Raw genomic sequence first — 19,316 nt, 5'->3', positions numbered from 1 at the left:
TTGAATCACCGAATGTTTGAGGACCAGGACACCCACAGGGAAACCAAAATGGTTGTTTACAAAGCCATTGTACTACTAACTTTTTTGTACCCTTGCGAAACATGGACCACTTATAAATGATTATCATCTTCCAAACAACTATTCTATTCCTAACTTAAGAATGGAAAGGGAAATACCAGTGGACAACAACAGAGGTTTAAAGATGTGCTTAAAGCAAATCTAAAAAATGTAGTATAAACACTGATAACTGGGAAACACTGGCCTATGAGTGCTCCAATCGAAGAACAGCCTTTACCAAAGGTGTTGTGGACCTTGAAGAAGCACGAACTCAGGGAGAAAAGGAGAAAAGAGCTAAGAGGAAGGCACGTTTGGCAAACCTTCACCATGATCAACCCCCACCTGGAAACCTATGTCCCCACTGTGGAAGGACGTGTGGATATCCAGAACTGGCCTCCACAGTCACTTACAGACCCACTATTAAGACTGTTTTCATGGAAGACAATCTTACTTCACTATGAGTGATCGCCAAAGAAAAAGAAGAATTAATAGTTTAAGGACAGATGAGGAACCAGTCCTCATGATGAGGACAGATGAGGAACTAGTCCATGACGGTCTCTGGCCATTATGCCTGGGCTAAATCTAATTATGCTAAAGCACTGAGTGAAGGCAGCCTACAACTAGTTTTTGACAGGCAACTGTGAACTCTCATTTAATACGTTTTAGGTAGCAATTGGGTTGAATATGTGTATGAGAATACATGGTTGCATCATGGTCTCTGGCATTGTTAGGCTTCAGATGTATTTCTGATGTCTTGACTTTCATTCTGCACTGTAACCGTGAAGATTTTTGACCCCATATTGTACTTCTATGTCAGAGACTGGACTGAGGAGAAATGGTGGGAGCCCCCCCGCTTTCTGAACCTTCCCAGGGGCAGGAGGACAGTATTGAGTTAGAACAGTGGTTTGCAGAAGGGCATAGTCCAGAGGGGGAAAGCTGGGAAATACTGGGTGAGGAAGAGCTAGTAGAGTGTACGCCAGGAGAGAGACAGCTGGCAGAGTCAGTGTCCTTGGACAGCATTCCTGATCCCCGCCCCCTTCGCCTAAGACTAGACGGGCTTGGAAAGTGACAGAACAGAAAGTGCAATTGCAACAAGCTCAGATTACCCGATGCAGGAGTGACGTATACACTGGACCCTCTGGTTTCGAACTTAATTCGTTCCAGGGGTCCTTAAGTACCCCAAAAAGTCTGCAACATGAGGCGCCACTTTTGTGCATGCGCGTGCAACAAAACCTGGAAGTATACAGTTTGCCATGTTCGCCACCTGAAAGTTTCATTACCTGAAGGTAACAAGTGATTTGCATTCCTTTGTCTCTCGCTGTGATTATTAAAGAACTTATCTGGTAAGAATGCTCCTTTCGTTTGATCTGCTTAATTACTGCCACCGGGGGAGGGATCTGATTCCCTGAAGCCTGACATTCTACAGGTTGTAGTGAATTAAGCTTGCTTGTTCCCTGCACCTTTTTTAAAAACTTTGGTTTTCTATAATATCTTTTTTACTGTAGGCCAAATTACTAAGGCCAACAGCCATTCTTCCTCATACCTCATTTTCTACAGTAAAGTCACATAGCACAGTTGATTCAGGCCACCAGGCAACCTCCATACACAGAGTGTAGGACTCTGCTTCACTTTTGTTAGAACGTCATCTTACACTTTTTATAGGAATGGAATTGTCTCAAAGTATTGGTGTCAAGTTTATCCACACAGTGTTTTCCCTCCCCCAATTCCCATCTCATTCCTTGATCTTGACAAGTGGTGAACTATTTTAGTTCCACTAAAAATATGAGCATATGCATATAAAAACGTGTATAATATTTTCATAAAATATATGAACGCTCCACGTTTCCTAAAACAGAACATAAACAGATACATACAACAATGCAGATTACTGTATAGAAAATGTTATATGCTAATACTTATAAAAATATAGTAGAGTGTGGGCTTGACACCCTTTTTCTATTATAACAGGAGCATTTCTGTGTATATTTTTTTCATATAACCAATTGGGCACTCTTTTAAAAAATTAAAACATGACAATGAATGTGTAGCTCAGACATAATTAGAAGCTCAATGTAAGAGGCAGTCCAATGTGAGCCAAGCTCACCAGTGTCCAAAATGCCACATTTTCGTATAGAAATCAATTTAAAATAGATTTCTCCTCTGGTCCTTGGTGTGTAAGCATCCATCCTTTATCATTATCTCCAGTTGTCACTCAAGTCAAATTAAATTGCAAATATAAGGGGGAAACAAGGTGTCTTGCATATATAAAAAGTCTTTTAGAAAAGCACATGATTAATTATATATATATATATATATATATATATATATATATATATATAAAACCAACCTTTCACCTTTGAAGGCTCCTACAAACAGTAGGAACTGGAGTAGGAACAGAATAAATGAATGAAAAAATGTATTATATATTTCCTTTATGTTACTAGGAGTTCAAAAACCGCTATGGGTGGGGAAAACATGCTTATTTAAGAAAGCATCACCCTGAAAGGTGTATTGCCATCCTAAACAAAAAGAAGATCTTCTGGTAAATGGTACAACTACAGAGAGGATTAACAACGTGTGTTATGGCAGCTCAATCCCAAAGTAGCAAGGAGAAGGTTATGTATTATGCTATTTAAATTATAAAAGAAGCTCACCTGGCAAAAGACTTAATACGTCTGTGAGACAAGCTGATTGTGTAATTGAACACAGGGACGATTCATTGCTAAATAGTATGCTGAATTAATTTTACATTTCCACACAGTGTAAGCTTTAACCTGAACTGTGGAAGAAAGTGAGGGAAGAAATATTTGACTTACAGAAGGCTTATGTAATTAGAGAGGGGAATACATGCTGTTTAAGATAGAGCTGTGTGCAAAATGGCCTCTTGAAATTCTGCACCCTATTTGTGGTCAGAGAAACAGCATGGGGAGCGGTATTTCACCAAATTTTTCCAAGGGAAAATAAATTCTCCAAGTGTATCTCAGAATTCCCCCATCCCTGCAGCTGCAAATAGCTACAGCAGCATCTTTGTTGTCAGCCTGGACATTATTTTTCTTTGTCTTCTTGGTAATGCATTTTATCTCTTTTGGTGATATGTTAAGTGAACACACTACTAAAGACTTCTCCTGTGGTTGTTATGGAAAGATTTTAAAGATATAGATACCAGTCTTTGGAGCAGAGAATAATAAAAAAAGAAATGATTTAAAAATGAGTTACTAGTTGTTTACTGTGGTGAGTAAGGCTGATGCACACCTTTCCTGGAAATGTGATTTTTCTGGATTGTAAATGCACATATACAGTAGTTTTCTGTGGCTCCATCCTTTCCTAGTGGTATAAATTCAAGTAATATTTTCTTGGCTAAGCTTCCTTTGGAAAATACAAATTTAGAGACTTGGGGGTGCCCTTGCAATAATCCGTGTATTTCCCTTGTAATAACACACATATAAACTGAGTATTACAGAAACACAGAAATAATTACAACAGGCATAGGCAAACTCGGCCCTCCAGATGTTTTGGGACTGCAACTCCCACCATCCCTGACCACTGGTCCTGTTAGCTAGGGATGATGGGAGTTGTAGTCCCAAAACATCTGGAGGGCCGAGTTTGCTTATGCCTGAATTCCACAGACAGACAGTAATAGCCTCAAAGCATCATGAATCCAGCAACCTTAATCTTTAAAACATTTTTTTTTGTCCTGGACAAGTCCAACATTTTTGGTTTAACACCCACTGAAATATTCACCACTCACACCAAATTGGCAGAGTTTGACAAACCGCTCATTCTGGGTAGCTGTCCATTTAAATAGGCTGAGGGTGATTTGGGTTCTGTTTGCCCTGCCCATTTATGGGTTTTCATCTCCCACAGTGCTAGAATAGAGATAAACTCCTGATTTCTGTACTAGAAAAAACATGGCTCACAATGCTTGGCTCACAACTCTTTATGCTTCCATGGTGCTAGTTTGTTGGATTTTCATTTTTGCTTTTATTCCACTTCTCATGTAGTAGCTTCAAAGTAGGCTGTGGCACCTGTGCTCAGTTTTTATAAAAACAAGCAACTGAAAAATTGCATCTGCGGAGGGGGACAAACATGAGAAAGTGACATTTCCAATTCCCCACCCCCACCCCGCTGATGGTCAGTTAAATGTTGCCATGGGTCTTAAATGCCACGTCAGTTGTAAAAGCATTTTAAGCATCTGTTTTAATAGATGATATCTGCCACCGATACAACAGTTTGTAGGTTTTTACTGGCGGATTAAATGTATTAATACCTTGGCCTTTTCTGGTAGTTGAAATGGATCCAATTCTCGTGTGTATTTGATTACTTTTCCACAGGTCTGTTTGGGTTTTGGCAGGTGTTTTCATGTTGAGCAGATATAGCACAGTACTTTTGAGCTACTTTTCTTCAGCGAAGGACCACTGTTTTAAATTCAGGGGTGAGAAAACTTTTTTTCCCCAGCTAAGGGGCCACATTCCTCCAGGCAGAGCCAGATGCAAAAAGTAAGCTCAGCCAGAGGCAAAAGTGGGACGAACAACAAATGCGACTTTTACATTCATGCCATGCAAAATTCAGTGGTTTCTACCTACCTACCTACCTACCTACACAAACATGTATGGGCAATCTATCTGGAAAATAAAATTATATTTCAAGGAGTTAGTGATCTGACTCGGTTGCCCTCTTCCTGCCTCTGTTCCTTCTTTCTTCTTCTTATCTCTTGTTAAGTTCTTTGATGGCATGAGAACAGCCTTTAATGTCCTAATCACTTAGGAGGAAGAGATAGTGATGAGAACCTTTTTGATATTGGACATTGTTTGGAGAAAGTGATGCATTGGTAAAGGTAAAGGGACCCCTGACCATTAGGTCCAGTCGTGACCGACTCTGGGGTTGCGGTGCTCATCTCGCTTTATTGGCCGAGGGAGCTGGCGTACAGCTTCCGGGTCATATGGCCAGCATGACTAAGCCGCTTCTGGTGAACCAGAGCAGCACACGGAAACGCCGTTTACCTTCCCACCGGAGTGGTACCTATTTATCTACTTGCACTTTGACGTGCTTTCAAACTGCTAGGTTGGCAGGAGCAGGTACTGAGCAACGGGCGCTCACCCCGTCACGGGGATTCGAACCGCCGACCTTCTGATCGGCAAGTCCTAGGTTCTGTGGTTTAACCCACAGTGCCACCCGCGTCCCTGATGCATTGGTGACTGGGGGAGTCATTTCACCACTTCTTGAGGGCTTCCAAGTGGCAGACTGAGGTGCTTGCATGGTATGTGTATATTGTTTGCTGTTTAGAATAAAATCTTTCGTCTTCTCACTCACTTGTGTTTTGTATTACTTCTGAATCTCATATTAAAAGAACCACCTTGCATTCGGCAAGACAAAACACACACATTGCCATCCTCCCTTAAGGTAAACAAGAAGCATTATGACACTTCAAGTGCCATTCAAAAGCATTCAAGAAGAGTGCACAGCCTATTTGGGTTGTGGCCTGGGGACAGTGCAGAAAGCCAAACTGAGAGGGTTCTTGCTTTAAGTCACCTGATCTTTCATGGACTGTGTGCATGCGTAACACATATTACACAACGAGCAGCATATTTTCGGTGAATTACATAATTTATTTTACCATTCCTGACTTCTGTATTATATTTATATTCCAGCACAGCCATGAGTGTCGTTAATTGTATATCTAAAATAAAACTGCTCACAGTGTAAAATGTGAACTGCTTATCCTTAGAGCTTTTTTGTTCTAGTTTAATTAGAACTTGCTATTTTAGTGATAGCACTCGCATTTTTCCTCATTAGAGTGAATGCCGCTGTAGACACCACTGAGTCACAAATCATCATATGTTTGCACTGTGCTCTTAAATAATGACCTACATATCGCTTCTTTTAAAAAAGAAGATTCCATGGCAAGCAGTTCTGTTACATCACTGCAAGATGTAAGCAGCAGTCTGCATTTGTGTGTTTGAATATTTAAACTGATTTTTGAGAGAGAATACCAAAATATAAGGGCCAAAGTGGCAGGGCAGAAACGGCTATTTGTCCAACCCCTTCCACTTAACCCATACAGTTTTGGCTGGGGTGATTTTGCAGCCAACCAGGATCCAGGTAAGGCATATGTGGGAGGCAGTGTGCTTCATCCCATCACTGGCTGAAGCCAGATGAGCCATTTAACCTCATTCTGCTCCTAACTTAGCCCTCTTTTGCTGCTGCCTTTGGTAGGATGAATTATTTGCAATGTACGGTACTCAAACTTGTTGCTGCCACCTTCTGGAGTGTTAATATTGCAGCATTTTCAAGTTTCGCATCTTTGTTGAGCACATACTCTCTAGCTACATCCTTTAATTAGCCATGAGCAGGCCAAAAGACACAGACTTTCATTTGCAAATAGACGCCTTGGGAGGAAGAGAACTTTCTTCAACTGGAGAGGGCGCATGCTAACCTTTGTTTTTTTCTGTGTTGCTTATGGTGACGCTGCTATTATTTCTTCACACACACTACAGTACAATACAATACAATACAACACAATACAATACAATACAGTACAGTACAATATAATATAATATAAATATGGAATGTTTAATTCACTTTCATACTTTTGAAAGCCATATATCGCCTTGTGGCACTAATACTATTTAAATATCCTTACCTGTAGCTGACCAATTTATTACTTCCCCTTTATAAATGTGCACAATAGTAAAAATGTGAGCAAAACCCCCCACCAATATGCTTATTTAGCACAAAAAATAATAATCCAATTCCCTGTTGCACATTAGCAGTAAGAACAAGTTCTATACTTTCTAGTAGTTACAGATGGGCTTCTAAGACCATTTCTCCAGAGCTTGATGTGGGTGTGGGTGTGGGTTCATTATAGATGAAAACAAAGCTGCACAATACATCAAATGTGTTACAAGAAATCCCTGGCTCAGAAACATCTCTTCAGTGGGAAACACCTGACACACAATAAAAAGAAACTTCACAGAACTTTTGCAAACTTCTGTTCAGTGCACATGAATGCTCTCTGCATTCATTTCCATAGTGTACATGAAACCTCACCACAACCACTAGAGACAACATAGGCCAGTGTCTGTCCACAACTTTAAGAATGCATTTAAGTCCCTGTGTACATATTGGAAGTACTGAATTCAGATTCTGATATACAGCCTAAGTGTTAAAATGAATGAGGATTTCTTCACCCTGCTTTTAGTACATTTTGCAGCAAGCAAGGTGACCACACTGTGGATAATAATTTGAAAATGCACAGAAAATTTGTAAAGCATAAAGCATTAAAAGTTAATGCCAAAAGACCTAAAGTCAGCAACAGCAAAACAGGAAAAGTAGAAATGAAAATATGCTTGTCTTTGAAATAATTCAAACAACAACAACAAGAAAAAGCCTGCACCTTTTCAGAATAAATGTAACTATGTGGACTGAAACTAAGGCCCTGGTTGGTGGATGTACCAAACTAATCCCAGCTAGCAAGAGTATCCAAATGGACCAAAAGTGGTATTTGAAGCAGCCTGGGTGTAGGCTATTTTTGTTGGCTTTGCAGGAAGTAGCAGGTATGGTGGGAAATAATGGCCACGATATAAATGGTCAAAATATGAGGCTGGCCAACCCAGCATTGGAGCAGCAAAGTTAGGACATATACATTAAGTGTTTTTAACCACTCATGCAAAGCAAGCATGCAGGAATGACACAATATGTTCACCAACTGGAGAAGGCTTCACATTTAAAACAATTACCATGGCAGAGGTCGGCCACTCCTGGCCACTGTCTTCCTATGTAAATCAAGCCCTTTTCTCCACACCAAGTGGTGACATAAAGAATACCACCCAATCTGCACAGTAAGCTAGTGCATGCAAAAGGCTTCATCCATGGAGACTGTTGCTATGTGGATTGCTATTTAAAGAGGTCTGCAGAAACACAGCATCATACTGCATTCATATACATCTGTAATAAGACATCCTCACTCAGTCCTCACTCTTTGGTTACATATTCCAAGGATATCCTTGTATCTGGGATACAGGGAATTGAGTGAAGTGTAGGACTGAAAACACATACCACGCTCAAAACCAATGCACCAAGTCTTTTTTGCAAGAAATACAGTACATGACTCTCTTTTATTTCCCTTCTACAATATTTTTCTTTTGGAGGGGGCAGTTGAACAATGAGGCAACTGAATGTGCTATCTGCTATATTGTCCCCATTTTACATGTTACTGAAATTACCAAATTTGTTTCTGAAACACAATAAGCTTTTCTATATAAGCAAGAGTAGTCAGACATTAACTTAACAATGCTTTCCCCCCGGCACTTGACAACCGTTTCTGAAGAAGAGAAAATGTAGAGAAATAATGGCAACTGTGATTGTTATAGCTGAAAATCAGGAGAAACAGATCATTTGACTTTCAACGAGCATCAATCAATCTCTTTGCCATTATGAAAAGTAGAACACATGTGGATATTAATTGCTGCGAACCACTAATTGTTCACGAAACAGAAGTCTTATAAACAGTATAAGTGTAGCCATGAATAACTTTACCTCACTTTCAGGTTTCCTTGCTGTGGTTGCCCATCATAAACAGACAAAATATCAAAATCTTCTTCAAGGGCAAATGTATGAAATGATAATTGTATCCTGTTACGCTCTCCTGTGATAATGATCCATGTGCAATTGGCATAATTTGGATAGCCATGAGGAAATCCTGGGCTTTCTATTGTACCATTTGGACCCTGTACTAACCCTCCACAGTTCTGACCTGAAAAACAAAGAGAAAGAGAGAGAGAGAATAAAAAAAGTGAGAACAGCTGTGCTTTCCAATTTTAATATTTCTTTTTACCTAGTTTTAAATATATATATTTCTAATTATCATAGGAAACATGAAAAGAAATATTGAACACTCAGCATTCCATGCCATGTCAAACCATCTAACAGCATGTTTATTTGAACAGTCCTGAGTGAGATATCTAACAGATATTTTTCTTTAATATAAGTTTCAGATTAATTTGTCCTTTTCTCCTGTACCCTTGGAGTTACAGTAGGATAATGTATTTCTTTTTAAAAAATTAAAGCTTCAGAACCTGCTTTCTGCAGTGGTGATAGAGATCTTAGCTATACAACTACGTGCAGATGCCTCTGTGAAGGGAGTGAAAATAGGAAATGTTGAACATCAAGTTAATATGTTTGCGGATGATGGTGCAAAATCCAATTGTTGTGCTTCAGTCTTTGAAAGAACATTTAGAACAGGCATGGCCAAAGTCCAGCCCGGGGGCCACTTGCAGCCCCCGGGCTAGTTTCAAACAGCCCCCCCCCCCGGCAATTTTGAAAAAGCAATCTCTTGCAGCCCCCGTATAGAGAGCTTGCGCGAAGTCCATTGCACTGTTAGTTCAGGTTAAAACCGGATTGGTAGGAGCACTTGAGATGAGGTCTGAAGGGAAAGAGAAATAAAAAATACCAGCCGCCAGGAAAACCAGTTATGCTATGAGCAAGGGTAAGAGGGTAACTAACCCATTAACCAGAGGCCTTGGAAAAGGTGAGAAAGTGGTGATGGAGAGTAGGATGGTCCTGACCTAACAACCAGAGGCCTTGGAAAAAGTGAGAAAGTGGTGCAACCTCATGTTATGGACGTGAGACTAGGGAGGGGGGCGTAGTGTGCAGGGGTTGATGATTCTCACGTGAGAAGCTAGATTAAGAGATAACCATGTATAAAATACACTTCCGTGTTGAAGAGAATGATTGCAGGTAATGTCTGAATGTAAGATTATGGAGGGTAGTGATTGATGGATATCCATGAGGATGAACAGTAATGCACGATATACATGAATATTCTTAAGTCAAGTATATAGGTTAATAGTACTTAAATAATAGTCGTATGGTTTATATATGTATGCACGATTAGTTAGTATGTATTATGTAAAATATATAGAAGCTAGTATATATAGGATATTCATGGGGTAAATATATTAATGCATAATTATACATATACGTATAATGTCTTATTTAAAGGATAATGTATATGTAATTTACATATAACATGCCTGCCCACCAAAGCCATTTCATTTTTGCGGGCTCCTCACGAGGTCTCCCCTTTGTGCGGGGGCGTGGCTAGCCCCCACACCATTAGGGAGTCCCCGGCTGCATCACTCCTTGGGTCGACCAATCTGGGTCGACCAATCTGGGGGGGGGGCGTGGCTAAATAAATAAATAAATAAATAAATAAATACTACAGTACACATTCGGGATGTTGATGCTGCAGCGGTGTCAGTGGAAGAGGGGCGGCTGCCGCCTTGACCCAGTGCCGGATTTATGTATAGGCTAAGTAGGGTGAAGCCTAGGGCCTCTAAATCTAGGGGGCCTAGCCAGCCTGCCCACTCCCCAGTGCCGCAGTCTCCCCTCTCCCAAAATTGTAAACCCAAGACTTCATGCAAGGGCAGGGCAACTCAGGCCCAGCAACTATGAGACTCAGGGCTAGCCAGTGGGGCCCAATTTGAAGCAGTGGGGCGCAACTTGATTTTTTTTTTTTGTAGGGCCCCAGTTCACAGCAAAAGTTTGCAAAACCTTACAGATATAAATAAAGTCCATCTAGATTTCCCTGGTGCAAGGACCCCCTTAGGAGCAGCACGCGGGGCCCAATTAGGCCCAATTGCCTTAATGTCAGTCCTGATGAGACTGTGCAGGGGTTGGACTGACAAACCCTGCACCTTCTTGGTCCCTGGTGTCACCATTCAGAGTACAGACTCAACAACTTGTTATGGAAATAAAGGGGGCACTTATTGGAAATCAGTTTTGTCACCTCTTCCCCCCCCCCCCAAACCCCGAGACAATGAACCCAGCCACCTTTTATTCACAGTTGCATAAGCACTACACTACAGCATGGCCATAAACCTGTACGGTCAACTGCTGAAATATACACCCAATATGTAGCAATGGAGATTTATGTTACTGCTTTATGAATGAACACTGTGTTTTATGAATGGACTCTGTATTTTGTGAATTACCTAAGAGCCACCAATAGGGACCTCTAGAATCTGACAGCTAACCAATTGGGTACTACCAAACAGCGACCCCTATCACTGAAAGCAGGTAACCAGCAGGGAATGCTTCAGCTCGGCCTTTGCACTGTTGACTTAACACCCCCTGCTGTGCAGATAATGGTGAAAGCTCATAAATTGTATCCCTTCTGGCATCCTGGCCAACTCTATTACGCTGGTGTAAATCCTGGTCTGGGAAGAGTGAGGCATACAATGGGCACCACCAGTGAAAAGGCCCTGCTCCATGTAACTCCTGCCCTGTCATTTGATAGAGTGACCACTTGCCCTCCTTCTTGACATGGAATGCTCTCTATTGGAGTCTCCAGGTCCAGTACAAAGACCATAAGAAGGGAGAGCAGGGACCTTGAAGTTCCCAACAGCTGTTAATCAATCAATCAAGCAAGCACACAGGTCACCTTTGTCACAGTCAGGATGCCTATGTCCTGGCCAGGCCTGCACCCAATCTTGTTTTTGTACAATCTTGTTTGTCCTCAGTAACCAAAATCATATTATCAACATATACAGTAAGAGCAGAAAAGTTGTTTTCCTTCATTGGCAAGGAATCGTACAAAACAAAGTGGCACTACTAAAGAAAAGTTCCAAGGTGGCAACAGAAAGCAAACTAAAAATGCTTTTGCAGTTCATCAAAACTATCCAGCAATATCAATAGGAAAACTGGTGCTATTAACAGTAATCCTAGTTGGTTAATTTGTTTGGCAACTTCCATGCACATGACGTGTGATGCTAATTATTTTCCCCAAGACTTACGGTAAATGATAACTAATCAGAGGCTGCTACAGGAGAGCTATGAGATTCAGGTGAGGGTCAGATGCCTTGTCAATCCCAGCAGGTATATAAGAGGATGACCCGGCCTGCCCAGTTCAGTTATTGCAAAAGTTTTTCAGTGTTAATTTTATGTATTTTTAAAAATCACCATAGTATTTAACAATACTCTCAGCTCGGAAGGGAGGCTTCGCACTGCCTATCAGAGCAGCCCCGATCCCAACTCCTACTAGCGTGCATACACTCCATACACAGCCTATAGGTAAAGGTAAAGGGACCCCTGACCATTAGGTCCAGTCTTGGCTGACTCTGGGGTTGCAGTGCTCATCTCGCTTTATTGGCCGAGGGAGCCGGTGTACAGCTTCCAGGTCATGTGGTCAGCATGACTAAGCCACCTCTGGCGAACCAGAGCAGCGCACGGAAACACCGTTTACCTTCCCGCTGGAGCGGTACCTATTTATCTACTTGCACTTTGAGGTGCTTTCGAACTGCTAGGTTGGCAGGAGCAGGGACCAAGCAACGGGAGCTCACCCCATTGTGGGGATTTGAATCGCCAACCTTCTGATCAGCAAGCCTTAGGCTCTGTAGTTTAACCCACAGCGCCACCCACGTCCCATACACAGCCTATAGCGTCCCATACACAGCCTATAGAGCCCTCTTTTATTTGACTTATTTGCAAGGCTGGACCCTGCCTGAGAAAATTTGGGGGCTGAGCTTCAGCACAAATTAAATCTTGAACATCTCTCTCCCCTGTCTCTCTAGTGCGACAGCTTCTCAAGCAATAACAGCCAGCGGGAATAAGTAATGTGGCTTGGTGTGATCACATTAATATTGCTAATGCTGAGTACGTTGTTCCTGGAATAGCCAAACCCCATGCTGGGACTTCAGTAAAACCTTAATTACCAAACTTCAAGCTTCAGTTTAGGTGCTAAAATGTTTGATCATGCCTTTAGTCAGGAGTGCTGCATTGTGCCAGTTGCGCTGTAGTGGACTCAGTGCTGGACTGGGAAGACCTGGGGGTCTGAATTCTTTCTGAGGCAAGTTGATTCTTGGTGGGTGACCCTGAGCCAAGCACACACCCCTCTCATTCTAAGCTACATCATGACATTTTCTGTGAAGAAGAAATGTGGGACATCCTTTCTCTTATGCACATTGCCTTTAGTTCTTAGGGGGGAAGTAGGATACCCATTTTAATAAATGAAAGTACTATTCAAGCATACATTTTATGAACATGAAGGCACAGGCACCATATTTCAATGCAAAGTATAAGATATTGACTTTTTAGCAGAAGGTGTTGATACTGGACTACAGTATGTGCATGGCCCCTAAATTAGGCAGTCAATAAAAGCCTCGTTTTCTAAAACTTCCAATCACGACTGAATTCTAAGACCTTGCTCAGCAGGGCTTTGCTCCGAGATTGTATGGTATATACCCTGCAGAACCATATGAGGGCAGGCAGCTTATTAACAGGCAACCCCTTACCAAGTAGCCTTGATTTACGACAAACATTTTTTCTATCCATCTTGCTGAGCTCATTAATCCCACAAATACAGATATGCCGAATCTTAGAATTACACTGAGGCTTAAAAATCAATCTGTTTTGTAATGAATAAAATGTCTGCACAGAGAAAAGTGGGGAGGGGGGCGATGTTTAGGCACAATGCTTAGGCTCTCACATGCAGTTTAGGCACAAATATAATCCCAATACTTGCTGTTATACCCAAAACAAAAAATTATTCCAGGCTACAATTTTTATTTTTATTTTAAAGCTTCCTATGAATACGTCTCTAAGTCTAAATCCTCTACTGAAATGCTGTCAAATGCTTGTGGGAGTTTCCAAATCTCAGCATAAAGGATTCAATAAAAAAAAGGATTTGCAGGTTAAAACTAAGGACTAATAAGCAACCATTTTCTACTAAATTTAAATCAGCAACTCTAATGAATAGATATTAAAGCTGTGGGAATTCAGTAGGCCTTTAAAAAGAGAAGGATTTCCTAGCATATCTGCCAATTGTTCAAACCAAGCCATTATAATGCAGATACTGCCACATTTCTTTCCCTAAATGTAATGCCTTTTATAATTAAGTAGTTCCTGAAAATGTATTTATATCCTGTTAAACATAGCTTGAAGCAAGGGACGAGAACTCTCAGCTGGCAATAGGAAGCTGCAACAAGCTACATTATATGAATGCTTCCTTCTTGCATAATGAGGAACGGAGTATTGCCACAGCAGACTCAGCTCTCTTATTCTCTGTCTTCTAAAGCAGTGCTCCATGGTGTCTCCATGCACAGTGAATGCAAATACAGGGGAGAAGACTCATGGTAGCCAGTCATGCCCCGAGTGTTCTCTTGACCCTATCTGATCAGGTCAATGGCCCATCTAACCCAGCATCCCATTCTTACAGTGGCCTGCCAGATTTTTATGCGAAGCCCACAAGATCAACCTGAGCATAATTACACTCTGCTCAGCTGCAATTCCCAGCAACTGGTATTCAAAGGCACACTTCTAGCAACAAAGGAGATAAAACAGAACCAGGATGGCCAGTAGCCATTGAGAGTCTAATAATTCTTCCACAAATTGGTCTTATCCTCCTTTAAAGCTACACAAGCTGGTGGCCAACGCTACCTATTGTGGGAGTGAATTCCATAGTTTAACTATGTGCTGGGTGAAGAAATACTTATTTTTGTCTGCCTTGAATTCTCCAGCTTCATTGGATGCCAACTTCTAGGAGCCACAGGTGAGAAGTGAGTGCAGGGTGGACAGACCCCCCCCCCCCCGAGAAGGAGCACAACGTGTCCCTTGCCTTACACCCCAATTCAGGACTAGGCTATAGCTTTTCTTTCAGACCTTCCCAGAACATTAAGACCATCAAGAGCCAGCACGGTGTAGTGGTTAAGAGCAGTGGACTCGTAATCTGGTGAACTGGGTTCGCTTCCCCGCTCCTCCACATGCAGCTGCTGGGTGACCTTGGGCTAGTTACACTTCTCTGAAATCTCTCAGCCTCACTCACCTCACAGGGTGTTTGTTGTTGGGGAGGAAGGGAAAGGAGATTGTTAGCCGCTTTGAGACTCCTTAAGGAGAGTGAAAGGCAGGATATCAAGTCCAAACCCTTCTTCTTCATCATCAGATAAGGCCTTACTAGTGATGTCTCATTTTACAATAAGTTGCTAAGTGACTGAATGGGAACAGTCCTTCCCTGCAGAGGCATTCATCCTTCTTGCTATAGTAGGGTTCTTCCAAATATCTTGTTGAAAATATGTTTGTTTGCTCAGGTTTCCATCAACTAGGATATTGAACCATTCTATATATTAGGCAATATTCAACTAAAAAACCATGCACAAGCAGAATGGCATCCACGTGCACAAATGAAGTTTCATCATTCTCTTCCCAATGTGTGCTTCCCACGTTGCCCCAAAATCTGCTCTGGAAGGTTGGTACAACCCCCAGAATGGGTTTAGGGGGTGCACAGGGGGAGGCGGGAAGTCCAATTGCTCAGTAGAAGCTGTTCCGCTCACTCAAAGGGCTGTTTATTGAACAAGCCACTGTGTATACCCCTGGCATTGTTTACTGTCTGCTGTTGGTTTTATTTGGATTTTATGCATATATTTCACAGACAGGAAGAGGAGGCAAGATTCTGCTGTCCATCTTCATATAGTGACTATACATAGATAATGAATAAGGGTTTGACAGGCATGTGTTCAGAGAGCTTGAACATGCTTCACTACTGGAATTCCACATTTCAAACAGATCACATATGTATATGCATACACACACACCTGTTCAGGACCTATAAGTGAGATGATTTATTATACAGAGCAGCAATTATTATCGGTTCTTTGCTGTGAATGTGACAATAACACTATGTTAATAGAATTGCACTTTTTCAGTTCAGACAAACGGTAAGGGCTATATGACAGTATATGGTTTATTTATTAAAACCACTTGTGTACAAACCAGGCTGATCTGCAACTGAGGATTTCACTGGAAAATAGTTGCCATAAGAAAACAAAGGTCATTGTGACTTAAATTGGGAGACATAGATTTGGTGCAAAGTTCCTGTTAAGTGATTAGGAACTCAGGGATCAGTACTGTGGACTCCTGTGTAAAGAAATTAGTCACTGCTGTCTTGAAAAGGTTATAAATATCTACCCCTCCAAGTAGCCACCTGTGATTCTGAAGTTTCCTTGTAACTGCCAATATGCCTTGAGGAAGGACTAACTGATAAGCAATTAATAAGCCTGAATATGTATAGTCTCCCCTGTAGGCTATGACACTCTATCCTGTCTCTAAGAAGACCACATCTGGTGCATATTTTGGAATTCAAATGGTGAAGGGAAATGTTTCCTAGGTGTTTCTAAAAATATCAAAAACTTGAGCACTATTTCTATGTTCAACCCTCAGGTTCTAAGGGTCTATTTTTTATACCAGGAGAAAAATCTGATATAATTCCTAACAATTCTATACCCTTTCATGATGCCCTGAATAGTCTGCCTGAGGCAGCTGGCTCATTCTGCCTTAATTGTAGAGCTGGCTACCCAATCTGTTCAGCGGCACACAAAAGGAAGAAATTAACTGTGGTCAACAAATTGACTGTGCACAAATATGCAGATCTGATGGCCAAACACTATTAGATTCATTTATTGGTAAACGTTGATTGATAATCATTCTTCAGTACAGCATTTATCAGTTCAACATAGACCCCCCCCAAGAATTTCATTTCCACATGATTCAAAAAATGATGCACATTTTGTATATGATTGTTAATTCTGCAGTCATCAGCCTTGACTTATAAAAATGTTCCGTTTTTGTTTTCATATGTATGTTGTGCTCTGTGACCTTTTGGTATTTATGCCTTTATTTTTTCTGAAAAATTAAATGCCCTCCCATCAGATGTCAAGGAAAGAAACAACAATCTGACTTTTAAAAGACATCTGAAAGCAGCCCTGTTTAGGGAAGTTTTTAATGTTTGATCTTTTATTGTGTTTTTGATATTCTGTTGGGAGCCGCCCAGAGTGGCTGGGGAAACGCAGCCACATGGGCGGGGTATAATTAATTAATTAAGACTTATTAACCACTCAACTCACTTGGAATATCCACCATTTATGGAAAGCGTTTCCCTGTAGTCACATATTTTTTTTTTTTGCCATAACTTCTGTGTAGCTCAGAGTAAAACACAGGTGCCTGGAGGAAAGACACCACATACTTTAGCCATTTAAGAATCCTATGGGAGGAATTTGATGTTGCACTAAGGTGATCTTTCCATCAGGACAAGCATTTTGGCTTGCCAGGCAGAACAATGCACCTCTCCCCTCCCACCTACCCCCCACCAATGCTGCTCTGAAGGTTGTGCCTACTCACCCAAGCCAATTTTGAGGAATGGAGGCAGAGGAGACAAGGTTGGAAGACATGTATCACAAGCAGAAATTCTTCTGCAGGGCTTCCAGCAACAGGACTCATTAGCTGAATCCCAACCTATATTTTCAGAATATATCCTTGATTATGAAGGATAGTTTTTGTGGGGACCGCCAATATCTGGTAACACCTTCTGGATAAGAACCTTTGAAGGCTTGGTATAAAAGTTCTAGTCTTGGTATAGATTTGTGACATCAATGAACACTGTAGGGACCTTAGCAAAGAGGCACAATTTAGATACTCCTAGATGTATACAACAGGTAAGAACATAAGAAACATAAGAAATATCCTGTGGTATGAGACCAAAGTCACCCATTTGGTACAGCATTCAATTTTCACAGTGGCCAACTAATATCCATGGGAAGCCTACAAACAGTGATTCCCTAGAAACCAGATACTGGCAAGATATAGATATCATGACTAATAGCTATTGATCTCTCTCATATGCTGATTTGATTTCAGGAGAAATGTTTGTTTGAAAATAAGAAATAGTCTATGATCATGACTTTGATATTGTACAAATGGTGATTCTGTTTCACTGAAAAGCAGCCCTTTATTTGCTTCAGTCCTTGTTCTTCTTCTCTATCATGCTGCCTTCTGGTTGCTAAGCAACCACAACACCATCAAACCGTTTGCATAAAGCATTACACTTCTTTTATGTGCTTTAATAATAAAAAATGTCGGTAATTGTCAACTTTATGAATAGTATCCCTACATTCAGATGGACATCATGCTAATTGTAAAGGATGCTATGTCACCCTGACTTGCACTGAAAATTTTGCATCGGGTAGCACACATTCTGTGAAAATAGGAACACTTTTTTGGGGGGGGGGTATTTCAAATACCACTGTTATCAAACCAAAGATCTCTGCCTGAAATGTTCCCCTATTAAACAGTGAGAATACTTCTTCAGATACCATATGTTGTATCAATGGGACGAGCGTGGCACTGTGGTCTAAACCACTGAGTCTCTTGGGCTTGCCGATCAAAGGTCAGTGCTTCAAATCTGTGCGACAGTGCTGAGCTCCTGTTGTTCTGTCCCAGCTCCTGACAACCTAGCAGCTTGAAAGCACACTAGTGCAAGTAGATAACTAGGTACCACTATGGCGGAAAGGTAAACGGCATTCCCATGCATTCTGGTTTCCATCATAGTGTTCTGTTGCTCCAGAAGCAGTTTAGTCATGCTGGCCACATGGCCCGGAAAACTGTCTGTGGACAAACGCCACCTCTCTTGCCTGAAGCAAAATGAGCACCGCACCCCATAGTTGCCTTTGATTGGACTTAACTTTCCAGGGGTGCTTTACCTTTACCTATGTTGTATCAAGTTATTCTACAATGTCCTCTTATATGTTGGCTTCTGAAGCAGTGTATTAGTAAAACTGACTACTGTATTGTCTCTTGAGCCTGGACTATTGATTCATCCTCCATACAGGTGTTGGTGACTGACAAGTTTATTAAATAGGGAATACAGCTGGTTGGTAAGCATAGGACTCACATTCTTAATGAGGGATGGGGTTTCTCGATGCTTGCTTGGTTTGTGAAGGCTAAGGGGACAGTGCACAGCTAATTCACAGTGTTTGGATATATCATACATAGCCACAACATGCTTCCTCCCTAGTCAAATAAAAGTGATGGCCTGCACAACTTATCTACTCCTTCCCTGTCCAATAAAAGAAAAGAGAAGGAGTAGTAGGCTACAAAAATAGGCTGTCATATATAATAAGAGATGAAAGAGAAAAGGGCTGGTTGTAGAGGAAGAAAAAGGAAACAATGTGGTCACAAGAGGCAAAGTGGAACTCCAGCAGCAGAGGTATCCCAGAGTCAGCAGAGTCAGTGTCCCACAAGATAGAGGATTAAATCCCATGTCATGCCAGTGGGTGCAAGACTTCCTTGACTCTTCTTCCCCTGCAGTACCCCTAAAATTTGCTCTGGGGGTCCTCAACCCTCCAGAGAGAGCACACAAGGGACTGCATGGAAAAGAAGAGAAAGAGAAAACCTGATTCATGTGAGCAACAGCCCACAGTGTAAACAGGCTGCCA

The 19,316-nt window shown here is 41.4% G+C and overlaps 1 protein-coding gene across 2 annotated transcripts in view; it reads right to left on the bottom strand.

Moving 5' to 3' along the window:
* Positions 1 to 19,316, bottom strand: part of CSMD1 (CUB and Sushi multiple domains 1) — a 937,839-nt gene that overhangs the window by 733,597 nt on the left and 184,926 nt on the right. For both annotated transcript variants that reach the window (XM_083606880.1, XM_083606881.1), the window contains exon 2: positions 8,593 to 8,809. In XM_083606880.1, the coding sequence (XP_083463006.1) occupies positions 8,593 to 8,809 (217 nt within the window). The remainder of the gene's footprint in view (positions 1 to 8,592; positions 8,810 to 19,316) is intronic.

Source organism: Podarcis filfolensis (genome assembly GCF_964270895.1).
Source record: "Podarcis filfolensis genome assembly, chromosome: 3".
Classification (NCBI taxonomy): Eukaryota; Metazoa; Chordata; class Lepidosauria; order Squamata; family Lacertidae; genus Podarcis; species Podarcis filfolensis.
The sequence above is the reverse complement of the archived record's forward strand: the minus strand, read 5'-3'. Positions and strand labels throughout refer to the sequence as shown.